Source organism: Tachysurus vachellii, chromosome 6 (assembly GCF_030014155.1).
Source record: "Tachysurus vachellii isolate PV-2020 chromosome 6, HZAU_Pvac_v1, whole genome shotgun sequence".
Classification (NCBI taxonomy): domain Eukaryota; kingdom Metazoa; phylum Chordata; class Actinopteri; order Siluriformes; family Bagridae; genus Tachysurus; species Tachysurus vachellii.
The window spans coordinates 8,708,772-8,732,170 of NC_083465.1; the positions used below are offsets into that span (position 1 = coordinate 8,708,772).

The 23,399-nt window shown below is 39.2% G+C and overlaps 1 protein-coding gene across 2 annotated transcripts in view; it reads right to left on the reverse strand.

Moving 5' to 3' along the window:
* meis1b (Meis homeobox 1 b) overlaps positions 1 to 23,399 on the reverse strand; it is a 50,695-nt gene that overhangs the window by 26,645 nt on the left and 651 nt on the right. For both annotated transcript variants that reach the window (XM_060872042.1, XM_060872041.1), the window contains exons 1-8: positions 23,328 to 23,399; positions 21,764 to 21,987; positions 20,841 to 20,982; positions 20,618 to 20,668; positions 20,168 to 20,218; positions 19,350 to 19,496; positions 12,299 to 12,410; positions 38 to 183 (exon numbers count right to left, since the gene is read on the reverse strand). The exon at positions 23,328 to 23,399 is cut by the window's right edge. In XM_060872042.1, coding sequence (XP_060728025.1) covers positions 38 to 183; positions 12,299 to 12,410; positions 19,350 to 19,496; positions 20,168 to 20,218; positions 20,618 to 20,668; positions 20,841 to 20,982; positions 21,764 to 21,987; positions 23,328 to 23,339 — 885 coding nt within the window. In that variant the 5' untranslated portion in view covers positions 23,340 to 23,399. The remainder of the gene's footprint in view (positions 1 to 37; positions 184 to 12,298; positions 12,411 to 19,349; positions 19,497 to 20,167; positions 20,219 to 20,617; positions 20,669 to 20,840; positions 20,983 to 21,763; positions 21,988 to 23,327) is intronic.

Here is a 23,399-nt window from a genome sequence, read left to right on the forward strand (position 1 = left end):
AAAAAGAACAATAAACAGACCAGTACTTTCTACTCACTGTCAAGTGCTGGAAGAGCCATGCTCGCATGATGTTGGTTGCTACTTTGGGGAAGATGCCACGTTTTTTATTCCTCTTCTTCTCCTTGTCAGGGTCATCATCATCGCCTGTACTGGGGGAGGCAACACTGTTGTCCAGTCCATCACCTGTAAAAACAGACATCAGAAATCAGTGGTGATTTTCCTCTCAGAAAAATAGGGCAACAATTTTCACTAGTACAGCTTACAGGCAGCAGCTCTAAATGTGTTGAGTTTTAATACTTTAGAAATAACCTCCCTTTCTCCCACAAAACAGAACCTCCAAGCTCAGAGCATAAGAGTAAATACAGTCACTCAAAGGACTTGTATCATCGCATTTGTTTACTGCTATCAGAGTCTGAGAAGGATCTGCATTGACAAAAAGATTTAGTCTTTATCAGTGGAAGTAGGGAAATATTTACCCAGAGCTTTCTTTTTACCTTATGTGGAGGAGTTACACTGCAGCATAAAAGAAGGGCACAGAAATATGAATCTCCTGCACAGACAGTGGCTTTTCAAAGAACCCAATTTTAATAACAATGCCCCATGAGTGCCAACAGCAACCTGTGGGTTCTTGATAAGGCTCCATTAAGAAGAGTTACACAGCAGCCAGACCCAGGTGGAAACACAGGAGATGACTTAGGCTGGAGCATAGCATTGCTCTGCATATGATGAATATGGAGCTATGTGTGCACCCAATTTTATTCACAAACCCAATTATTGTGTGCTTTCTGAACTATAGAGAGAAGCCCCCTCCCATTTCTGTCATTTTATAATTGTTATTATTATTATTCAAGAGGAAAAGCAGTCGATTCAGATGTTTTAAATAATAAATCATAAAAGAAACATGAGTGAGGTAGACTACCTCAGAGAGCTGTGAATTTCAACAGCTGAGCTCTCTCTTTGTGCACTGTCCTTAGCTCGGCAGACTAAAGTCAGCACAGAGTTAGAATTAGTTATTTATTAATTACTTGAGAAGTGCTCCCAACATGCTGTTCTGAAACCCTTTGAGACACCATGGCTTAACTCTTTCCCCACCAGAACCTTTAAGCACTTGCATGAGGCTTACTCATTGATAATTAATGAAAATGTCTGTGGTAATCTGGCTGTAGATAGTTTTCTTTCCAGCTTCAGTGCAATAATGAAGGGCCTAAAATGGCCTTTGCTCCCCATTACCTCAGGCAAAAGAATTCCTGAAAGCATGCCTTGCAGGCATCTGAATTATATACACCATTAGGAGAGTGGAGGCTTTCTATGTTCCATATAAACTGCCTGGCCCTGCTGCATGCTCCAGAACTTGCTGTGATTTTTTTTAACTAAAGATGCATGTAGATACAATAGTGCTGCTTTACACAAGGGCACATTTCCCCCTTTAGACATCAGAGATCCCAGGACACCCCCACGGAGAAATAGCACTCTATCAGACACACACTCAGAATGTGAGCTTTGATTACATCATTAACTGATGCCAAAAACAGTTGGGCTTAAACAGCAGTTTGTCCTCCCTACTGTTTTTAGGCAAATAAGACTTCCTCACTCCCGCCTGGGAGGGGAAGCGGCACCGCTGGTTTGTAATCTAAGACCAGATTTTCATTGGAAGCAAATGCTCTCAAATCGGTGTAAAGACCAGTTCATGTTCAGCAGAGCTTAAAATAATAAACCCATGGCTTGTCCCATGCGACTAAGCAAAACAGAAGCAAAGGCTATGTATCAGGAAAGAAGATAGAAAAAAAGGCCAAGGAAGGAAAGTAAGAGTGAAGAGAAAAAAAGGGAAATAAGAAGAGGGATGGCGTGAGAGGGAAACAGATTGTGGGATCTCTGAAGTAACACTGTTGTGTCTGCTCTCTTGAGCCACTCTTCCTCCACCTATTCCCTGTTTTATGAATTGTTTAACCTCTTTCCCCCCAGTATTTTTACTTAACCCTGACCTCCAAGGACCAGTGCCTTTGAGGCAGAAAGAAGGAAAAGAAAGAAGCTGAAGCCGTCAATTTTATTGCCATTTCCATTTTTACTGCAATTTGATACTGATGCACCTTGGCAAGGTCTGGGGCTAATTTTGAATCCTTTCTCTTCAAAATCAACAGAAGCCAGCCATATGGTGGTGGCTGTAAGCCACGTTTTCACACAAAATGTCACACACTGAGCCTAAGCTTCTTCCTCTATGGCTAAGGAAAGGCATGTGAATGGTGGCAAGTCCGAAAAGGTGGAAATAATCATAAAAATGATGCTGATCCATAAACAAGCTCACAGCCTCATTAGACCAGCAGCAGGCCCCAGTGGCAGATTTATTCGCCTTTTCGCTGATGCTGTGAGGAAATGCCATGGGCTAACTTTGGCCAACTGCTAATGGGTTATGACAGCGTCTTAGCAGCTAGCGGAGGGGTGTGTGGGGGCGGTGTGCAGGCCAGCCTGCCACTGACAGTGAGGGGAAAAATGTCATCTCATCTGCCCATGTGAGCTGGAGTCTGTGTGGCAATTAGGGAGCAGGCCGGTGACTGGAGCAGGCCAGAGGCTGAGGAGGATGCCCCACGGCAAACCGGGGAGAGAATTTTTTATGATCTGGTCTCACAGACACATACACACTCATGCCTTCCCTGCCTGCCTGCCACACAAATCAGGTTAACACTCCTCCCTCTCAATGCTTTTGCCAGCCAGCTCTCCTGGATGGCTCACTCCCTCTTTTTGCTCGCCTCTTTCCTCTCTCCCTCACTCATACTCTCTCAGTGTTGATGACCCCCCCAACCCCCACTCCCAGCTCCTCACTCTCTCTCTGCTACCCTTTTACCCACTCAAGGCATTCCCTGACATTATCAGAGGAATCTAGGGTAATCTGTTATGATCTGATTACTCAAAAGGACACTTTAATTGGCACTACCTGTTCCTTTGTTGGCTTGCGCACAACCCTAAGGTGTCAGACATTTTTCTCATGATTTACAAATTAGCAATGTGGCACCTCCAGACTGTCAAGAACATTAATGTCATATAAGACTGCCACTTAAGCAGATGTATATGCATGATTTTCATTTTAATTAATTTATTATTTTTCAATTAATAGAGATTTGCAAGCTTTTCAAAAGCCAAAGTTTATAAGTCAATTTGCCAAAGTACAGAGTACAGCTGTTTGCCTCTTCTTTCAATAAAAAAATTGTATAGGCCATGATCTCCTGGACTGGGCCAAGTCATGTAGACTTCCTTCCTACTTTACGCTACATGTCCAACAGATCATTTTTAGACCACCTCTGCCCCATGAAGCAATAGGGGTAATATGTGCTGCTCCTAGCATTTGAAACACATGCACACATACACACAGTACTGTTACTCAGGATTCCCCAGCGCTGCAAAACCCAAGCCTATGGGTCAGTTTCCACATCCTTTTAGACACATTCACACACCCCTGCCTTTCTCTCAAACTTACAGGCACATGCTCAAAGACAGACAGAGAGAGAGAGAGACAGAGAGAGGGGGGGAGGTGTTAGCAGAAGACAAAGCAGCATTTATTTTATTCGGCCCATTCATATGGTCAGAATGGACTAGGCAAGGATGCTGGGTGTTTAGCGTTGTGGGGGTGGGGTGGGGGGTTGGTGTTTTGGAATTAGGGGGTTGGGGCTTTTGCATGGGTCACAAGCACCTCCTGCCTAAAAATATTCAGAACATGCAGGAATTCCTCATGCAGAATTTTCAACAAGAAACGCTGAGACTCAAAGTGGTTGTTGCATTCTCAGGGCCTCAGCATGCATTTTTCAGCAGCCAGCTACCAATTCCTCTATACCATACTTCCTATAAGCCACCAGTATTAACCTACTGTATTCACTCCTTGTTCCATACACTAAGTGAACAGCGAAGATTAGTACAGATAAGCTGGTAACACGTGATCCGATGTTTTTATCCATGAGTATTTGTAATTCTTTTTATAATCACTTATATTTCTTTGTAATTTAAAAGAAAAGCTTTTATCAAAGTATTTTAATAGTAAAGCATGTACTATAATTAACTCCTTTAATATCTGTAGAGCTATAGGAGAAACCTACACTTTATTGTTCACTTTCTGTTATATCATGCACATAATGAAACTAAACACTTTTACAAATAGTAATGCTAATATTTCAGTGTTTAGACAATAAATAATTAACATATGAATTACTATATGTAATTTGAGGTTATAATATTATGTTTAAACAAGTACACTGGAGAATGTTTGCTGTGATATTGTCTGTAATACACACCCGGTATGAGTGTGTATATTTGCGTATGCAAGCAAAACATACAATTGCTGAAAATGGGTAAACATACATCTTTTTTTTCACCTTTTATAATTACAAGGAAAGAATGGCAGTGTAAACACTAATCTGCAGAACTTCGTGATTAAGATCTGCAATTAAAGGTGATTCCTTTCAAATAATGAGGTAAATGATGATAGTTTAAAGAACCAAAGAGCCTTGAATAATGCTGACAGATGCCGGCTTGGTAAAACCATAATTCGATACATGAAAACAAATGTAATTACAAACCCTTTTATCATCGCTTGTGTCTCTTTGCCCACCTTTACTGTGCTGGAACCCAGGCTGTAATGTGTGTTTAATGTATTCCATATTTAGCATTGTTCCATCTCTCATTACACACTGGTGCACATGCCAAGGCCTTGCTGTAAGCCCTTCATGCATTTTCCCAGGTCTCTGGGATAAGGCGCTTGACATACCCATAGGTAATGGCAAAAATGTCATTGCAAATGTTACGGCTCTTTCTCGACTGTATCTGTGTAAGGGTCACTTCCACTGAAGCCCTCAACACATTGGAAAAATGCACCAGGGCCCAAGGGCAGAAACCACAGCATTAACTCAGTAAGCCACCCTCTTTCTCTCTCTTTCACTTTATCCTTGCTCACCCTTTCTCTTCCTGTTTCTCGTGATCACCTCCTGGTCCTCCTCTCTTTCCTGCTCTGGTGCTTGAGTTGAGGGGGAAGAAACTGTCGAATGGTAGTGCAGGACAGTAAGTTTACCCTTTTATGTTGAGCACTTTTACTGTGCAACTATTGATTTTTCCTCCTTTGTAATGTTTTTTTTTTTATCTGAAGATATAAGACAGGAAAAAGGCAGGGCGCGAAGGTTCAAATGGGAACACATTCAGAGTCCTTCAATTCCACTGAGACTCTCATACACTCACACATACCTTACACATTCTTTTTTTTCTCGCCTTCTGTCTCAGACAGCTTTTGACACCTTCTTCAGGCCAGCTTTGTTTGATAACAATCCAGGCCAACTGACCGGGAACAGAGAGCTTTAAAAAAACATGGCTCACAACAAAAAGACCCCTTAACTGCTTCCTCACACAACAACAATCCTGGAACAATCTTGCCTAAATCAGCTAATCTCCGGAAAGCAAGTTCTAAAACACATTGTCAAGTGTCAAATTTTCAGAAATATGCACATGGTACACTAAAACCAAGCAAGACTTTCAGTTCAGTAAATGATTAATCAAATGTCTGGAGTTAGTCTTAGTCGTAATTCTGCAATATCATATAAAAACATATTTTTACTGAAAGAACTATTACACTCTGCTTTTTGGGCATGCTGTGGCAAGTTACTAAACAAAACTGAATGTCCTGTGGTGGAGTTAAGAAACCTTTATTATTTTTAGATCAAAACAGATTAAAACAGATCATTTTCTACCTGGTGGCTATCTAATTAATAAAGGCAAAGATAAGCGTTTAATATCCAGATTTTCCACTTTGCAGAGTGCAGTTGATAATAAGTGAACATTTCACTGCCAACAATAGCCCCTCAGCTCTCATGCAATGGAGTTGACATAGAGGGGCTAGTAAAATGCAAAATAACATACGATTACCTGCTGCTTATAAGCAGGGATAAACTAGGGGATAAAAACAAGAACAGAAAAAAATTAGATGACAGAAGGTTTGTTAAACTATAAGTCACAGAGTCTGTCTGTTAGCCATGTGAATGTTTTATTTATTTCAGTATAAGCTCCACAATCCTACCCATAGGTTCACAGCCTGCTTTCTGGTGTTACAGGAAGTGGTGTAAAGGGGCTGTGGGGGGATTGACGTACTATCAGTTGGGGGTGAGTTGAGAAGATAAAGCTTTGGTGCTCGAAAAGAAAGAGCCGGTCTGAGCATCTACTTCCTGATTCTAGCAGAACAGGACAGCTGGACACTAGCGATACCATTACAGCACACAGCACCTCACACATCCCACATGCAACACACACATATACACACAAACATACACATGCTTGGCAGAAAGAGCAAAGGGAGCTCAAGGGGCCACTGTGCCTTTATTGGTCACAACCTTTACATTTAGGTTATCAACTTCGGAATCAGTCCCACTCCTGCCTTTCCTTGACTCATTCACACTCCAAGCACCAGCCAGTGATCAGGTTACTATTCAGAGTGTTTGTTTCGTAAACACAGCCAAGTAAAAGCTCTGACTCTCTCTTTCTCAAACATTCCTTAAAGTAAACACACCCCCTCCAATCACACCCACAACCCCACACTTTTTTGTTTGTTTGTTATTTTTCATTCACTGCCTAAACCTTTAGAAAAAAAGGCTTGAAGAGTGCTTTTTCCCTCTTCCCACTAAATCCTTCAACAGGTATCCATGTCAAAAGGCTGGCCTTCAGCTCTGGAGGGGGCAATTATTAAGAAAGGGTCAGTCCCAGGTCAAGCCTTTGCCCAATTGTTAATGCAGCCCTCCCCCTCAAAGAAAGCCCTATTCTGCCAGTGTTCAGCTTTTCTTCTGCTCAAGCCACCACCTTCTGTCCCTGTGTCCCAACAGGCAGCAAATAATTCTATTTTCACAAGTGACTTCCAGTGGTATGTACACACCACATATATGTGTACATTTAATGTGAGGTTTGATTATCAAAATCATTTCTGTTAAATATCTCTGTAAATAAGCAAAGCAAAATCTGCTTCTATTTGTTAAGCTTTGCTACATGAATTGGGGTTAAATGGAAAAGAGAATAACCAAGCCACAGAATGACACAAATCACAATGGAGAAAATAAAGAAAGAAAAACAGTATAGTCCTCCTACTATCTGTCACTAAATGCTTATTTCATTTCAAACAGGCGCAGCTACTTACACACAGCTCTTGCCTCAGCCACTATCTACAGGAAAATATTCCTCATACAGCACTATCGGCAGGGCAGCATATGGCAAACTAGCAGCAGGCCATTCATCCTCATCCTCTTTAGAAGCTAAAATTAGCACAATGCTGTTTGTGGCTTTCAGCTGGATTTCAACCACTGTGATACTGCTAATATAAAAAGCCAGATGACCTCTACCTCAAAAAGAGAGATAGTGAGAGAGAGAGCAAGAGAGGGAGTGAGAGCGAGAGAGAGAGAGAGAGAGAGAGAGAGAGAGAGAGAGAGAGAGTGTGTGTGTGAGAGAGAGAGAGAGAGAGAGAGAGAGAGTGTGTGTGTGTGAGAGAGAGAGAGAGAGAGAGAGAGAGAGAGTGTGTGTGTGTGTGTGTGTGTGTGAGAGAGAGAGAGAGAGAGAGAGAGAGAGTATTCATGCACTGATCATGGTAGGATTATCCTGTTAGGTTAATGTCTTTTTTCCCCTGCATGACTGCTGAAAGACCAATAAAAGTTAATCTTGTTTTATTTTGAAACAATTTCTCAAATGCTCATCCTGCATGTAGTTCAGTTTATATGCAGTGTTTTAGGACCAGATAAATGGACAGGCTTCTCTTTGGCAGACAAAGTCTTTGCTAATCTCTTTATCAAACACTTAAATAAATTATATCTCACACTGTCAAATAAAAATGCCTTTCTAAAGAAGAGTGTTAATGCTTGTTTGTTGACTGTAGGTCCTCTCTCAGCCTGTTGTTTTTCTCCCTGTTATCTTTTCCTCTGTAACTCTTGCCTTCATCCACCAGTTTAACACTGATAGTTTATCTCTCCGGTTTTATCTGTGTTTCTCTGGGAAAGCTGAGCAATGCATATCTAATGTCCACTGAGTTCCAGAAATAATGCCTTATTTGTCATCAGAAACGTCTATAAATAAAGAAGTTTTTATTGAGGTAAAGATAAACCCTGCTGAATCTGTACAGACAGAATGTTTTGCTTATAGTATTTATTTTGCACTTTTGATTAAGTGGGACCAGCAATCTGGTTTTGGCTAATGAAAAATTGCTTAAAAAACCTGAGAGATGAGCAAAGTGTCTACACTATTAACACACCACAGTTAGTGTGTAGACTAAATATAGCATCTGCTTCCCCTCCTGAGCTGAATATCCCATAGCAAATTTCTTCCATACTGAGATTTTTTTTAAATAAACGCATTCTTAATACATCAAGGCGCGGAAAAGAATCTCAAATAGAGGTGAATAATCTGAATGAAAAAAGAAAAAAAGAAAAGAAAAGCTGTGACCAGTGGGAATCAAGTTAGAGTTGCAGACAAAGAATAAAGGGAGCTTTCTAAGTTCCATGGTCAGGGTTCACATGTCAAACTCAGGCCAAACAGAGCACAAGGAAGTGCCCAAATGACAGCTAAATCCCAGAGCAAACGTCACACTAACAGTGTATCATTGCAGCTTTATGATCATTATCTACTGTGAGACAAGGTGCTTAAGCAGCCCTATAATTGCCAGTTAAACAGTGCAAAAAGCATGAGAGAGGTTTGATATATGGGGGGGGGGGGGGTGCTTATCTTATTTGCACATTTCCCTTTCTCTTTTTTGTTCCCACACAGCAAAGAACCTAGGCCCGATCCCAAAGTCATACTGCAAGGCACTGTGGGAACCTACAATGTTTCCCCTTTTTCTAGCATGAGAACATTGATGCTTCTGGCCTTATCAGTGACATGGTCATAAAGCCATCAACAGCAGTGACTCTCAGCAGAGTTTGGGAGTTTTCGCATTGCTACTGCAATTTGCCAGGGTTAATGGTTTAACACACAAGTATGAGGTTGAGATTCAATGTGGCATTTCCTATCCAGGTAACCCAACAAGCATACTGAAGGAAATTTTGTTCAAGATGTCGCTATGTAAACCAGTAAATAAACAGCAACCTCATCACCTGCCTTATATAACCTAGCATCATCCATCTTTGAGCTACTGAAGATTCATAAAATCATCAGAAGACCTATAGCCTAGAGGAGAATGTGCTCCCCTCTACATGTTGCAAGAAATACTGCTCTTTCATGTTCCTGTTTATGTCATTCCTGTTTATGCGTTTATTCCCAAACAATAAAGCCTTAACCAATGCTGCCTCAACACTCCATGTTCCCCTGTTCTTTCTCTACCAGCTTTTCTATTGTGTGTGTTTAATATACAGCTACTTTGCTCACCTGGTGCTTGCCTTTAGATACCTTCCATTTTAAAAGTCACAACTTTTATCAGACATTAGGTCTCTGATTTAACAGAGCGCATAATCACCTTCATCTCAACAGCAACAGCATGCATTCAAGTAACACTATGAAACAGTGCATATGTACACTTGAGGCTCAGTTAAAGTTTGAAACAAAGAAGGGGAGAGACAGAGACAAAGAGTAAAGCAAAAAATTTAATTCTTAATAGCTCAGAAAGTCAGCTGAAAGGCCATAACTCTGTGTGCAAAAAATGAATGTGACCAGTGTTACACAGTAGTGCTAGTGCTTAGTGATTAAAGAAAGCTAGTACATGCTCCTTGAGAGAGAAGGGGGAAAGACGGAGAGACAAAGAAGGAAGCAAGCTCTTCCAGTCTGTTGGACAATTGTTTCAATTAACGAGTGAGTTTGACGAGCGTGAGCAGCAAGGGCTGTGTGGGCAAGACTAAAAGCACACTGCTGCTGACTGACATGAAATCTCAGGCGCTGTCTGCTGACCTGCTCTAAAATCTGACCAATCTCTGCATAGAGGCGGTGCTTGGGGCCAATGAGCCAATGAGGACTCATGCTTGAGCTGACCTTCACAGAGGCCTGTGGCAAAATGAGTCGATGTGATGTTGAGAAAAGCACACACTCATTCAGATCAATGATGAAAAATAATGATCAGTATCTGAAATCTGCTCATACTGCCTTTATCTTCAGTAAATAAAATTTAACATCGTTTCTGGAGTAGAGAAAGTTTGGAAGCAACTCAGCACTGGATGTGAATCAAGCACCATGTTCATTTGTTTTGAATAGCTGAATTTGTCCATAATCCTGATAGTTTACCAAGTTTATGAACTTGGTGGTTTGTTGAGAGGAGGATATTCCAGCATTTTTTCGATCCTCAGCCAACATGCATGTAAATTCATGCAAACAAAAACAGACTTGCCACACTTGAAGGGGGGTTCTTTTGCAAATGGGTCCTGGTAATTGCGGATATATATCAAACTAGTCATCATATTGGCTACAGAATCTTTGTAGACACGAATGAAACCCTAAGTTTCTCAAAACAAACAGCATGCGTCTTCTTTATGCCCTACCCATCTGTGGTATAGTTAAAATTATTATTCCACCTCTCCTCTGTTTTGCCCAAGGGTGATCCTTTTAATCTGCACTTGCCTAGAACTTGTGTTTCTCCATTCTCGGGAACTGAAGAGGCTCATAATAACGACTTGTTTCCTTCCCCTCTTAAGTCAATCACATTCACTAAAATAGGTGTGTTCTCATATACAATACCACAACAAGTCCTTTGAGGGGGCAACAGTCAAATAAAGGCTGGCAGCAAATCCAGCTCTCTTCTATAAGGTACATGTTGGAAAACACAACATAGTGAAATATACTATGATAAGTATCATAGCAGTGTTGAACATGTGTAAAAGCATCAACATTCTCATGATTATGTTTTTGAATAAGATTTTTGCTAATGCTAAATATGTACCTGAGAAGAGCATGTGTATTGGCTTTCAAACATATATTTATTAGGTGCATACTGGCAGATGGATGTGCACAGTGAAAGGAAGCGATAGAGCATGGAAAGACGGAAAAGGTCAGTAAGAAAACAATCTATGAGAGAGAGAGAGAGAGAGAGAGAGAGAGGGAGAGGGAGAGAGGGAGAGAGAGGGGGGGGGGGGGCAAGCCACTTGGGACAGGGGAAAGTGGTCATGAGTGTCTCAGCCAAAAGAATAATAATGTGCTTATTGAGATTATGAAGTGACTCCATACACAACATGCTAATATGGTTACTACAGCTAGTTTCTTCATCTAGTAATTAACTCACATCTGCATTGTGCCCTCCCACATCACATACAATATCACAAACAAATCTCACAACAAAACTCTCACATACAACATCTTGGAACTGAGCTATGGACATGTATTCCAACATTAGAAAGAAATGATAAAACATGACTCCAGAAAATCGAGTTAGGTAGGGGGACTGGAGGGGTGGCAACATTAAAAGCCTTCTTCTAATTGGAAGTATGTGAAAAATGAACTGTCAGTTTGGTCAATAAAGAGCAAAGGGCAGCAGCAAGTGGTAGCTCCAAACCCTCACAATATGTGCTCATTAAGCAGTCCAATCAAAGTAGGGCAGCCTGCCTGGACCATTAGTCATCAGCCATCTGACTGCCCCGGCTTATAGCTGTCCTTCTATATCCAGGAGAGGCAGAAAGAAGAGAAAAAGAAAAGCCTAGGAATCGGAATCACCTCTCAGTCATCTGGAATATAACATGACTCTTTTCTGCTTGCTGACTTCCCAGGCCCTGTGATCCACGTCCTGACATTGGCTTCAATAATAAATGAAGTTGCTTTTTGCCTACAGTTTGTTTGAAACCAGCCGGTCTGTTCCTCACTCTGATCCCCCTCTCAGGACAACAGGGTGCTCACTGCTTATTATGGACTTAGATGTACTACATAGACTCACAAAATGGAAAGTTAATGTTCAGCTTCAGATTTCCATTGGTGTGTCACGGGAGGAGAAAGATTGGCAGGATTCATCTGCTTTTCTTACTAGAGCTGTTCAGAGAGAGACATTCCATAACCCCTGGATGGAATAAAATTGTAAATAAAATTGAGGTGCTCCTCCCCTGGACTGTCATTGCCAGTGGCTGCACAAATGCTGTGTCTAGCTGAAGGAAGCCTCATTAGTGTGTATACAGTTATCACAACCAGCTGATGGGCTTAAACGTTGTAACCCGCAAAAAGAACCCTGTACCATCTGCTTTGGCTTTAACTATTTTGACTCTTCTCAGTTCCAACTGATAAGCTCTGGTCTGATAGCAATAAGATGACTACAGAACAGAGATAAACAAGTATTTGTGTATATATGCATATACATACAATCATAAATAAATACTTGAAGGATTTTGGGAGAGCTTACCTTGTTCGCTGCTGTTGTCGCCACTATGTGATGTGTGTCCACCACTGGAGGGTCCTGGCGTGCCCCCAGAGCGTGTTGAAGCTGTGTCATCATGGTCTCTGTTCCATGAGGTCTGCACAGAGAGAAAGGCCAAAAGAGCACACAGTCAAACATCAGACCATGGGGACACAATGCAAAGATAAGAGCTCACTACACTCCCACACCACAAAACAGCCAATGCTATCAGATATTCCTCATATAGCTATTTTTCAAGGGAGCAAAAGCCTCCCATGCCATGTACTCTTCACTGTGATGCTCAGTCTCTGCAACCATAAGCCTGCAAAAAACTATTTGGCCATCAACAGTTCATGCACAATTCACACAAAAAAACAAATCACTAAACTTGTATTAAAGTGAATATCTGCTCATTTTTAACAATTTGTGAGTTTGTTATGAGCAATGTTATGAGTTTATTCTGAAGACATTATGCGGCTAGAGATGTGAGATTTGTTGGCCTAAAGCTTATACCTCCACACATAAAGGCTAAAACACAGCAGTGAGACACAGAGCTGCTCAGCCTGTTCTCTTATATCTCAAACAGAAGGCATGTAAGTGTGTCTCTGTACAAGCCTTTTCAAACTGAACAAAATTAAATAAGATCCTGACTCTTCTTGTAGAATAGAGAAAAAAAAAGACAGAAATCATATTGACAATTCTGTTTATGTATATAATAGCTTAGGAGTGTCAGCTGTTGGGCGGACGCATGTGGCAAATGGAAAAGACATGAGGATAAAGAGAAAAGGCCTGAACAATGGAGAACTACAGCCTGGGAGCCCTCAGCCCCATGCAGGGTCTGCTCAGTCTATACAACACACAACAGATGTTGCCTCTTATCAGTGGGTGTCTCAGCAAAAAGTTAACGTCTGTGCGAAAAAAAGAAAGGGAACCGAGGAGGACAGTTCATCTTCCTCTGAACATAGCAAAGTCCTATATGATTTACTGTTGTTTCCAGTGAATTGTTTTGTCTAAGAATGAAAAAAAAATAGTTCCAGCAAAAATAAATACATTTCCAATAACACAGTAAAAGAGATGCTAAAAATTCAACAAGACCAACTCTGATCATTTTACATATTCTCCCGTGATCCCAACAATACTTCCTGTATACATATTTCTCCTCCATCAAAAAAAAAAAAAAACACGTCGCTTAGTGTGAAAAGCAAATGCTATTACGATCAAAGTTGTTTTTTTTTTTTACAAAAAAATCTATTCAGCAGCATTCCATGCTTATGCTGTAATAGGTAATTTAGAACATATGCTCAGAGACAAAATCTGTTAAATCAGCTTCAATGCCAGTGATTCAAAAAAGAAAAGGGAACAAGAGGGAAAGTAAAAATGGATAGAACTTGTGCATTTGTGAAAAAGAATTGTGAAGTGTGCTGTCAAATGAAGAAATGAAAATATAATTAAGAGAAAAATGGCAAACTATGGCATTAACTGTAATTGAACAAAAGAAAAGGCTTGTGGGAGGTGGGGTGCAGAGGCCCCTGGGAACGGGGGAGGGTCTTAGCTGAGGGTAAGTGACATCTCCAGGGTACACGCCTATTTATAACTGGTTGGCCACTCCTGGCTACTGCAAAGCTAACAGCTAATTAATAGAAAAAGGCCATATCACAGACTAGCCAAATGCACAGTAGCACTTCATCCTTCCAACTAGCCATCCAGAACGAACACACAGGAGCTGGAGGTAAAGGGTGGAGTCTATTAAAACATCACAGACAGAGGAGCTGATGTGTGTGTGCATTTGTAGAAGACCGATTAAGGGTGCCCTGGATGCAGCAGATACACTCCCACTGCACACAACAACACATTTGCTATAGTTCACTGTCCTTCTAATGACTTGGCTGGAATTTCTTCAGTCTTTTTCTCTTCCTTCCCCTCCCCCTACATTCTTCTCTCTCTTTCTCTCTCCTTTTCTTCCTCAGTCCTCTCCCATGCAGGACGGATTAATTCAATGCTTAATTGTTTAGTAAATTCAATTTTCCACATTCTATTCTGCATAGCTTTAGCTAAAGTTCTTAAACATGTAGCGCGCAACCCAGGGAGTAGCGTTTGTCATCTGTGCATGCTTCTCTCTCTTTTTCATTACCATTTTCTTCCTTCACCATTTAATTCACCATGAACAGATTTTCCTTGCTGGAAATTCTGATTCTGCTATGATCAGTGAGGCATTCCAGTCCATTGCATTTGTATTGTGTTTGGTTCTTTCTCACAGAGCACCCCCACATTACACCACCACTCATGCAAAAAGTGCTGAATCCCAAACCATTCATTATTATTATTATTATTATTATTATTATTATTATTATTATTATTATTATTATTAAAATTAAAAAACATTTAATAGAAAACTACCTTAAATATATAGTTATAGACTTGGTTTGATATACTTGATATTACAGAGTTTCAGAAAAAAAGAAACCTCACACATGTTTACATTTTTATGCATTCCTGATAGTGTCAGTTTCACTTCACATTGCTTTGTTTAGTTCGCTTTTATTCCCCTACAAAACAGCACCAAACAAGATTTGCAAGGGTACTTGAGCAAACTGACTAACTCCTACTCCCCTGAGACTCGCTGCTGCATCTTGGGATTCACACATGAATTTAGCTGAATGGACGCAGATGCCAAAAAGCATATTTTATTCGATGCTTGGTTATTTGTTTACATATTTACTGTTATGTGTTGATAAGAGTGAGATCTTGTGAACCAGTAAAAAAGTGGCTTACCTCAGACCCAGTACTAACTCATGCACACTGAAAAATTAAAGGATTTTTGAAAAAGAAAGGATTTTGTTAATGGTATGCAATGGAAGGAAAAAAAAAGAGAGAAAATGCTAGAACAAACCCCTCCCCCGTTACACCTACTCCAACCCCAAAGCTCATACAGCAAAAAAGAGAGAAAAAAGGAGCAATGGAAAAAGGGGGAAAACTTGATAATTGCTGAAGAAATCTGGTTGGTTTTGGTCTCTGGAGAGAAAAAATTATCTGCATGGCCTATGGGTAATACCTACTTTTAGAACAAGGAGAGCCACTCTTAATGACAATAGCATTGCTTCTTATATATTGTGGCTTTATTTGAAATACATAGGATGGTCTTGTGATGATACAGAAAGTGATGAAAGAGTGAAAGAAAAAGTGACACAAGCCTATAATTTCTTCCTGTGGTTGTTCACAATCACTGTACTGTCTATAAAAAGAGCTAAGCAGATGTGGGAAAAGATGGGAATCTATAAAGTGTAGAGTGCCACAACAAAACACAAACAACAGACACTAACTATGGAGCAAACAACACTGGTGAAAAAGATGAAAGCTGTTGTAGAGTTCAGTGAATCATGTGATATCAATGACAAACATTAGAAGATGATGTCAAAGGAACATCTTCTAGATAGGTAATAAATTATATTATTTATATAAGACTGATATGCTATTATCGAGAACAATTTTAGCAAGAAAAGCATAATGCATTATACACAATTATATGAAAATTGCCTGGGGCAAATTCTGTTTTTACCTGTATATTTAGATTTTTTTTAAGTGCATGAACAGGTGGCAGAGTGCACTGAACCTGTAGTAGACAAATACAAATTCAATAAATTTGCATTTGAATTTTATTTAAGCTATGCAAGTTCCTTTATATTATCCAGTTCCTAAAATCATGTCTGTTTTTTTTAACTTCTCAGATCATTTGAGAGGATCATGCAACATTCCAATGTAAGTCATCTCAATCACTTGCTAAATCATCTATAGCAAACCTATATTTGCCCAGAGAAAAATTATATCCAATAACTTCTGTAGTGTTTCAAACACTGTGCAAAGTCCAAATCAAGAACACCGCAAATGTAGGAAAAAAAGAAAGTTTACTGAAGTTCAGAGTGTGATAGCACAAATGAAACCGCAGATAGTGAGCAACGAAAGAGTCACTGGGAAAATGCGAAGATGACAAACGCTGTTTTAAACAGACTGTTTTGACTCCTTGTCCTTTGTAATCATATCAGCTCAACCACAGATGTTTGAAGTCAAAGGAACTCACTAAAATATATATATATATATATATATATATATATATATATATATATATATATATATATATATATATATATATATATATATTCGGTACAAATGTATATATATGGTACAAATACAGCAACCAAACCAACAAGTGAAACTATATCACAATTCCATGACACAAGCATCCTTCCAAAGATGATCTATCCTATGTATGTAATGATCAACTTTCAGCAATTTTTATGGCATAGAGCTTACATTTGAAAAAAAAAAAAAAAACAACAACAACACATGCATATGCCTTTAAATGCGTTTAATCATTTGCCATCTTCTTCATCTTGTCTGGAAAAGTTCAATGTACCCTTGAGAAGCTATTAAAATAGCAAATACTATTGTTGTAGTTAATAAGCTCTTTTTATACTCTACATTCATTAGAAAATGGTACATATTAGAGTAAGCTGAAATTAGAAGTACTTGGGCAAATCTTGCAAATGCAAATAATCTCACACGCTTTGATCACATTTCCAGATTGAGCATGAAGCATAAAACAAAAAGCATGATGTAAATGAGTCACCAATTGTCTCTATCACAAATGTTTCATGATATAATACGAGATAATATGCATATTGTCATGGTTTATATTAGGCTCACTCAATGTCTTGTCTTGCGCTTTGGCGTAAGTTCCCATGTGTTCCCGTATATAGTAGATTGAATTTTCAAACGCTTAAAATTCATAAATTATATGCAGCAAGTCCGACTGCATTTCAACCAAATAAAATTGCAATAAATATAGACCATAAACAGCTGGGAACTTTTTCACGCGAACTGGTTTGAAAGGTTAGTGACTTATGCGGTGCACAGTGTAAGCTGCATTTGTACTGAGCTGTGAAATCACAATTGACTTTTAGTTATTGCACAGGAGTAGCACAAGGAAAGGGTTAAGGAGGCTCTGCCAGGCACCTGAGGGGCAAATAACCCTCGCGTTTATCAGCCAGCGCTGAACGTCAAAACGTCCAAACTTCCAAAACTGGCTTGGCTGCATTCACACGCCAGTCGAGATCTGCTGACTTTTTAACCTCCTGGTCCTTTTGTGTTTTGGGGAGGCGCCGTTCTTCTTTCACTGCTCACCGTCCGTGCAAAACAACGGCGGCCTGGAGCTCAGACATTACTAACGCGATGCATGGGCGCACAGAGTGCAAAAAAAGGCAAAGTCTCATCAATTCTGTGTATACTACGCCTTCTGCATGAGTCTTCGTGCCGGAATAAATTGGTTTATGAATAAACGAGCACCCTTGCTCCCTCTTGTGCAGAATTTGCACGAAGAACATTCTCTCTAGTCCAACTCAACTATATGCCCGAGGGCATGTATTAAAAATACATATGTAGCGAGGGAATGCGCACGCAACACAAATTTGTTAAGGCTGTCACTGCGTAACAACCGCAAAGTGAAGATATAAAATAAGATGATAATAATAATAACAACTCACTAAATGCGTTAAAGTTTGCATAGTCTCATGTAAATACTTTATGTTTAATGTTTCACAGAAATTTTGGGAGGCTTTACATTTGAATAATACGTGCCATATCAAACCTCTTATTAATAGCTAATAGGACTGGCCAATGTCAATAGGGTAATATGGCCATATTGCCTTATGTGGTGGATATAACCATACACGAAAATACACATCTCTTTATCTCGGAGTAAAAACCAAACATTGTCAAGCGCCAATAAACGTTTGGTTCATTAAAAGTTGATAACGTCAGTTTTGACATGTTCACAAAAGAAGTGTAAACACAACCTTCGCCTGGATATTTAGTTCAAAACCACCATCAAGTAAAATATAGGCCACATCCATAATTCTAAAGTCAATTAAAGATCTGAATTCGTACCCCGAAGCACAGCATAAATTGCTCTTGTCAAGTTATATACCTAGATACCCTTGGGTGTTCTTATGGGCCTAAGCTATTTCTATCACTAAAAGTCATCTGCTCCAAAGAAATCTGTCTGCTCGGAAATCCTTGCGCATGTTACTCCTCTGGGGTAACAAAAAAAAAAAAAAAAACAAAGAACAAAAAAAAAAACATTCAAACACAATATTTAATCTGGACTTGAATTTTCATGAAGGCCGTGTGTGAATCTGTTCATTAACATTAATAGAAGTGAGATGGCGGCCAGAGGCCGTTTCATTTGGTAATGAATAGACCAGCAGCACGCCAGAGTTTTCACTCATCGCACAGCTACAACTGGTCAGGGCCTTATCCGATCACTCCACCATATGGATTTAAATGATTTAGCCTAACCGCCTCGTTACTTTTTATGTTGGTGAATCTGTCTCTTCCCCTTAATATGAGCACTTATCTTTCCTTATCTTTGGTAGCCCTCACTGGACCCGTACATCTTATTAAAATTGAACATACCGTATGTTAGGTTTTATAGAGATAATACCCTATTGTCATAGTAAAAGTTTGTAAAATGTCAATACATTTCTTGCAAACGTCCAAACCAGCATGCTGCCGTACTGTGTTAGTATATCGGTTAGTAATAAATAGTATCTGTATCATGCAGCACCGTGATGAAAGAGAATTGTACCAAGTGCTATGATCCATAATGTAATATAGGCTAAATCTCAGACACCTAGTCTTTACTTACTCGCACTTACTCTCAGGAGATTTTTACCATCACACACTACACGCCCTCTCTTTGGTTTTGGGATAACACTCAAAACCTCTGAATTTGGAATCGCTTAAAAGAAAGAAAGAAAGAAAGAAACAGACACTGGAGAGAGCTAAATTAAAATCGACACGAAGCAGGTCAAGTTTGTGGCAATGCTTTCACAAGTTAATCCCCTCAGGTCGGATCCGGGATCAGACCCTAATGAAGCGATAATGGCTACATTATTCAAATGTTCTCTCTTCATTCCGACGCAATCCGAAAAGCCTTAATCGCATGCAAATAAGCGCGAGCAAGCAGAGTGACCCCAGTAAACGCAGAGCGGCGCCACACTACCTGATCCAGCGGCCCCGACGATCTCGTGATTTCCTCGCTATCCGACTTAGATCCTCCTTCTCGTTCATCTATTACCAGGTCTATGGGCATCTTGCCCTTCAGACAGCTGATATACCGGTGGCAAAAGTTGTCACACAGCTCGTGTACCTAGAGGAAAAAGTTAAATTAGAAACATTAGTCCCATTGGCTAAACCAGCAAATCCACCGTTCCAAATAACTTTATTCCAACCGACAGAATAGAGATATCACATCACAATTGACAGTGACAAGAGCTACACACCATACTCAACACCCGTATTAAATTCGTCTGCTCTCGGCCCTGTGGTCATTACGCACATAACCTATTTGAGTAGCGTTTAAGGTGAAGACTTTAATTGCGTCTACTTATTTCATTACTACCTACTTTCATTGAACACTATCTCACTGCCCACTGAGCCATGCAAACACAATGAAATCTGCATAGTCTTAATATGAATACAGACATGAGTATGAGGCATCGGACCAAATAAAACACACTTGAATATAAAGTGTTTCACTATTATTTAAACATTCACAATATCTGTCAAAATGATCCTTTTCTGGGACGCTGTAAGACAAGATCCGTAAGACTTACAGAGTAGCTGAACTAGCTGAAGTGGGTATTTCTCTAAGTCATTTCTGATACAACATAATTATATCTTGGTCCACATTTAATTGTCCTGAACTTTAAGAAATAAACATTGGTATTTATGTTGACCCTTTAATTGTAAGGTAGTAGAAGAATAGAAGTATATGAGAACTGAATAAAATAAAGGATTGTAGTTTCTGCTTGGCATTACCTTCTCCAGCTCCAAGAGATGAAAACGTAAAACTTGTATGGCTTGTATCATCTAAAAAAAAAAAGAAAAAGATAAAGTAATTTCCCAAATGAACCCTGACATATGTGCAAAAAATTGCAAAGAGCAGAAATTCGTTGAAAATGAATGGTTGATATAGCTATTGCGCATTTTAGGGCCAATAAATAGAAAAGGCTACCATGCAATATAAAATACAATTTGTAAGCGAATGAAGACTTCAGTGCATCAGAGTAAATATATCAGTGTATTTAAATGTATAGCGGGGAAAAAACTACCAATTTAAATCTGTATTTTTCTAAATTACATTCGCTCTGGTATTGAGAAATAAATATTAATTAAAAAAAAACCTAGCCCAACACGAGGAACTAAATATTTCCAACCATAAATAATTTAAACACTAAAACACTATAAAAGTAAATTGTTGCCACTCACCAAATTATCAAGTTCAGGATTTGAAGAAAATAATGGCTTTTCTGCTCTGATCTGGAATGAAATGTTAACGTATAGGTTTTAAAATACATAAAATAATAATAAATAAATAAATAAATAAACTTTATTATATTAAAATAAACTATGTGTGTTCATATCGGACAAGATCACAGAATTATCCAATATTTAAACGGTTCTAATCAATCAAAGTGAACTTTTTGCGAACCTGTTTGGCGAACACGGCGATGTCTTCGTTAAAGGATTCAGAAGAACACACGTCTCCTCCAGCCACACCGGGCTCCCGCGGCGTGCACGTCGCTAACTCACACTTTTCAAAAATCAGTGCAAGCAGCGGGAAAAGGGGATGTCTAAATAAATAAAAATCATATTGTCATGAAGAAAAGCTTGCAAACAACAGACAAGCAGATACAATAACAAAATGCACGTTTAAATTCACATCTGTTTTTTGATAACTAATTATACGCAAAGCCAACTTTGGTATTAGGTATTATATTGTATATGTGTATTAAAATAAGAGGTCAGAAAGACTGATGAGTTTAGACCTGATACGCTAATAATTACAATAGGCTACTCTGTAAGGCCGTGCTAGAATTTCATTCATTATAAATGAGGGAATATATCATAGTTTAAAAAAATGTTGACAACTGAACACTCAAAAACAAACAAAAGTTCATAATATTTTGCAGTTATTATTATTATTGATGTTGTTGTTATTGTAGTTGGGAATACTACTACTACTGCTAATAATAAGAATTATTATAATTAAATTAGTTAAATACCGTCGCGAAGAAATTAACTTTAAAACATGGGGCTCAACTAATATCATGTATAAAATAAATTATTGTTGCAACTTGTCTATCTAACTGTAAAAATGACATTTAGAGAAGTGCGTTTCAACATATAACACTAGGTTATTCTAATCTATACTACTGTGTACTATTATAAATTAATTATTATAAACTTAATAAACAAGACAAACAAAAAGAAAGCGTGTAACAAAAACACCTTTTAACCTCCGGGCTCAAAATAATGATGGTGTGGCAAGTGCTTTTTGTGATATAGGCAGGTCGGATAATGAAATGCGTGTTTATGTGTGCGTGTGTGTTTTGGGTTGCCGTATAGCCGTACCCGTAAATGGCGTCCTTGTCTCTCTTGAGCGCGTCGTTGACGGACGCTCCCATTGCGGGTGCCATGGCGTTGGCGTGCGTTGTGTGCGGGTACTGGTGTGCGTGCAGTGGCGGCGCGTGGTTCAGGTGCACAGCCTGCATGGTCCGCCCGCCGCCGTGTGGGTCCCCGTACATTGTGCTCGGAATCCCGACGCCGTCCATGCCGTAGTGGGGCAAGTCTTCGTACTGCACACGATACACACATTTAGCCACAGGGCGATGTGCGCTCAGTATTCCTCCATCTTAAACATCATTAATAAACATTTTCGAAAACAGACCGAAAATATTACTTGTGCTTTTATTTTATTTATCTATTTATTTTTATAAATGCGTTTTAAAGAATAAGTTAAGAAATGTATTCGAGTGTCTTGTCAGTGCGCACTGTCTAACTCTTGTTAGATCAAATTAATACAGACTGGTAGTCCTAATAAAATTAATACAGACTGTAAGGCAAAAATGTGAATTTACTGTTGTAAGTAAAAAATAATTAAGAACAGATTTATACCTATTTTCAGTCCACATTCCAACCAGAGGAATACTGGTGTCAAGATTTAAACACCAAGTAGCATTATTCAGATGTGCCTGTGTAGTTGTGGCTAATCTAACTTGGATATTTTATAATGATAAACGCAAATACACTAGTGCCTAGTTTAGACTACGCATGGTGCAGTTAAACTAAGAAGAATCAGTTTTGTTTTCTATGTAATTAGGTTTTAAAACGTGCATACGGATGTGTTCTTAACACGTAACACGCTTTGTTGGAAAATAATAACTTCAAATGCGCCCTGTTCCTTTTAAAGAATTTATAGAAAGCCAAATGTTAATTATTCATCGTGATAACAGAGGGTGACAGGACGACAGCAGCGAAAGTGTTCACAATAAGAAGTAACACATGCACAAACCTGTAAAGGTGTAAACAGGCTTAAAATTCACATTGCAAGCAAAAGGTCAGAGGTTTAATACTTCAGTATTGTGTGAGATCAAACTAATCACAAAATTTCAGACGTATATGGGAATTATTCCAATGTTATAAGGCTTTAAAATAGCATTTTCTAGCTAATGTTGACAAATGTTTATAACAATACAAATAAATAATCGAGCCATATTTTTTAATATTAAAATTGTTCGTGCTCATCATTAATTGCTTAATTTCTTAGATTACATTTTACTCAGTTATGTAAATGGTTACATACTAACTTACATACTGAAGTAGTGAATTTATAAAGTAACACACTGAGTTCCCTGTGTAGTTCCTTGCCTCACTTTCATTGAAATAGGCTACAGGTCAAGATCATTTTCATAAGCAACTGAAGGATTTTGTGAAGCTAGACTTTGTGTTTTAATCGAGTAGATAAAGTGAGATCCATGGGTGAAAATAATTAGTGAAAGAACGGCAGTAAACATACATGTGTTAGTCGCCTAAAAGAAACGAGAGACAGAGCTGAGCCACTGTCATCGGCCACGTTTCAACGCTCGAAACGCGTTTAGCAAGTTGGAGAAACTTTTGCGGAATCAGCTGTACGTACCCGCTGCGCCATCGCCCTCCACGCGCCCTCAGCTTCGTTCAACGCTAAATATATTCCCTAAGAGGCCAGGGT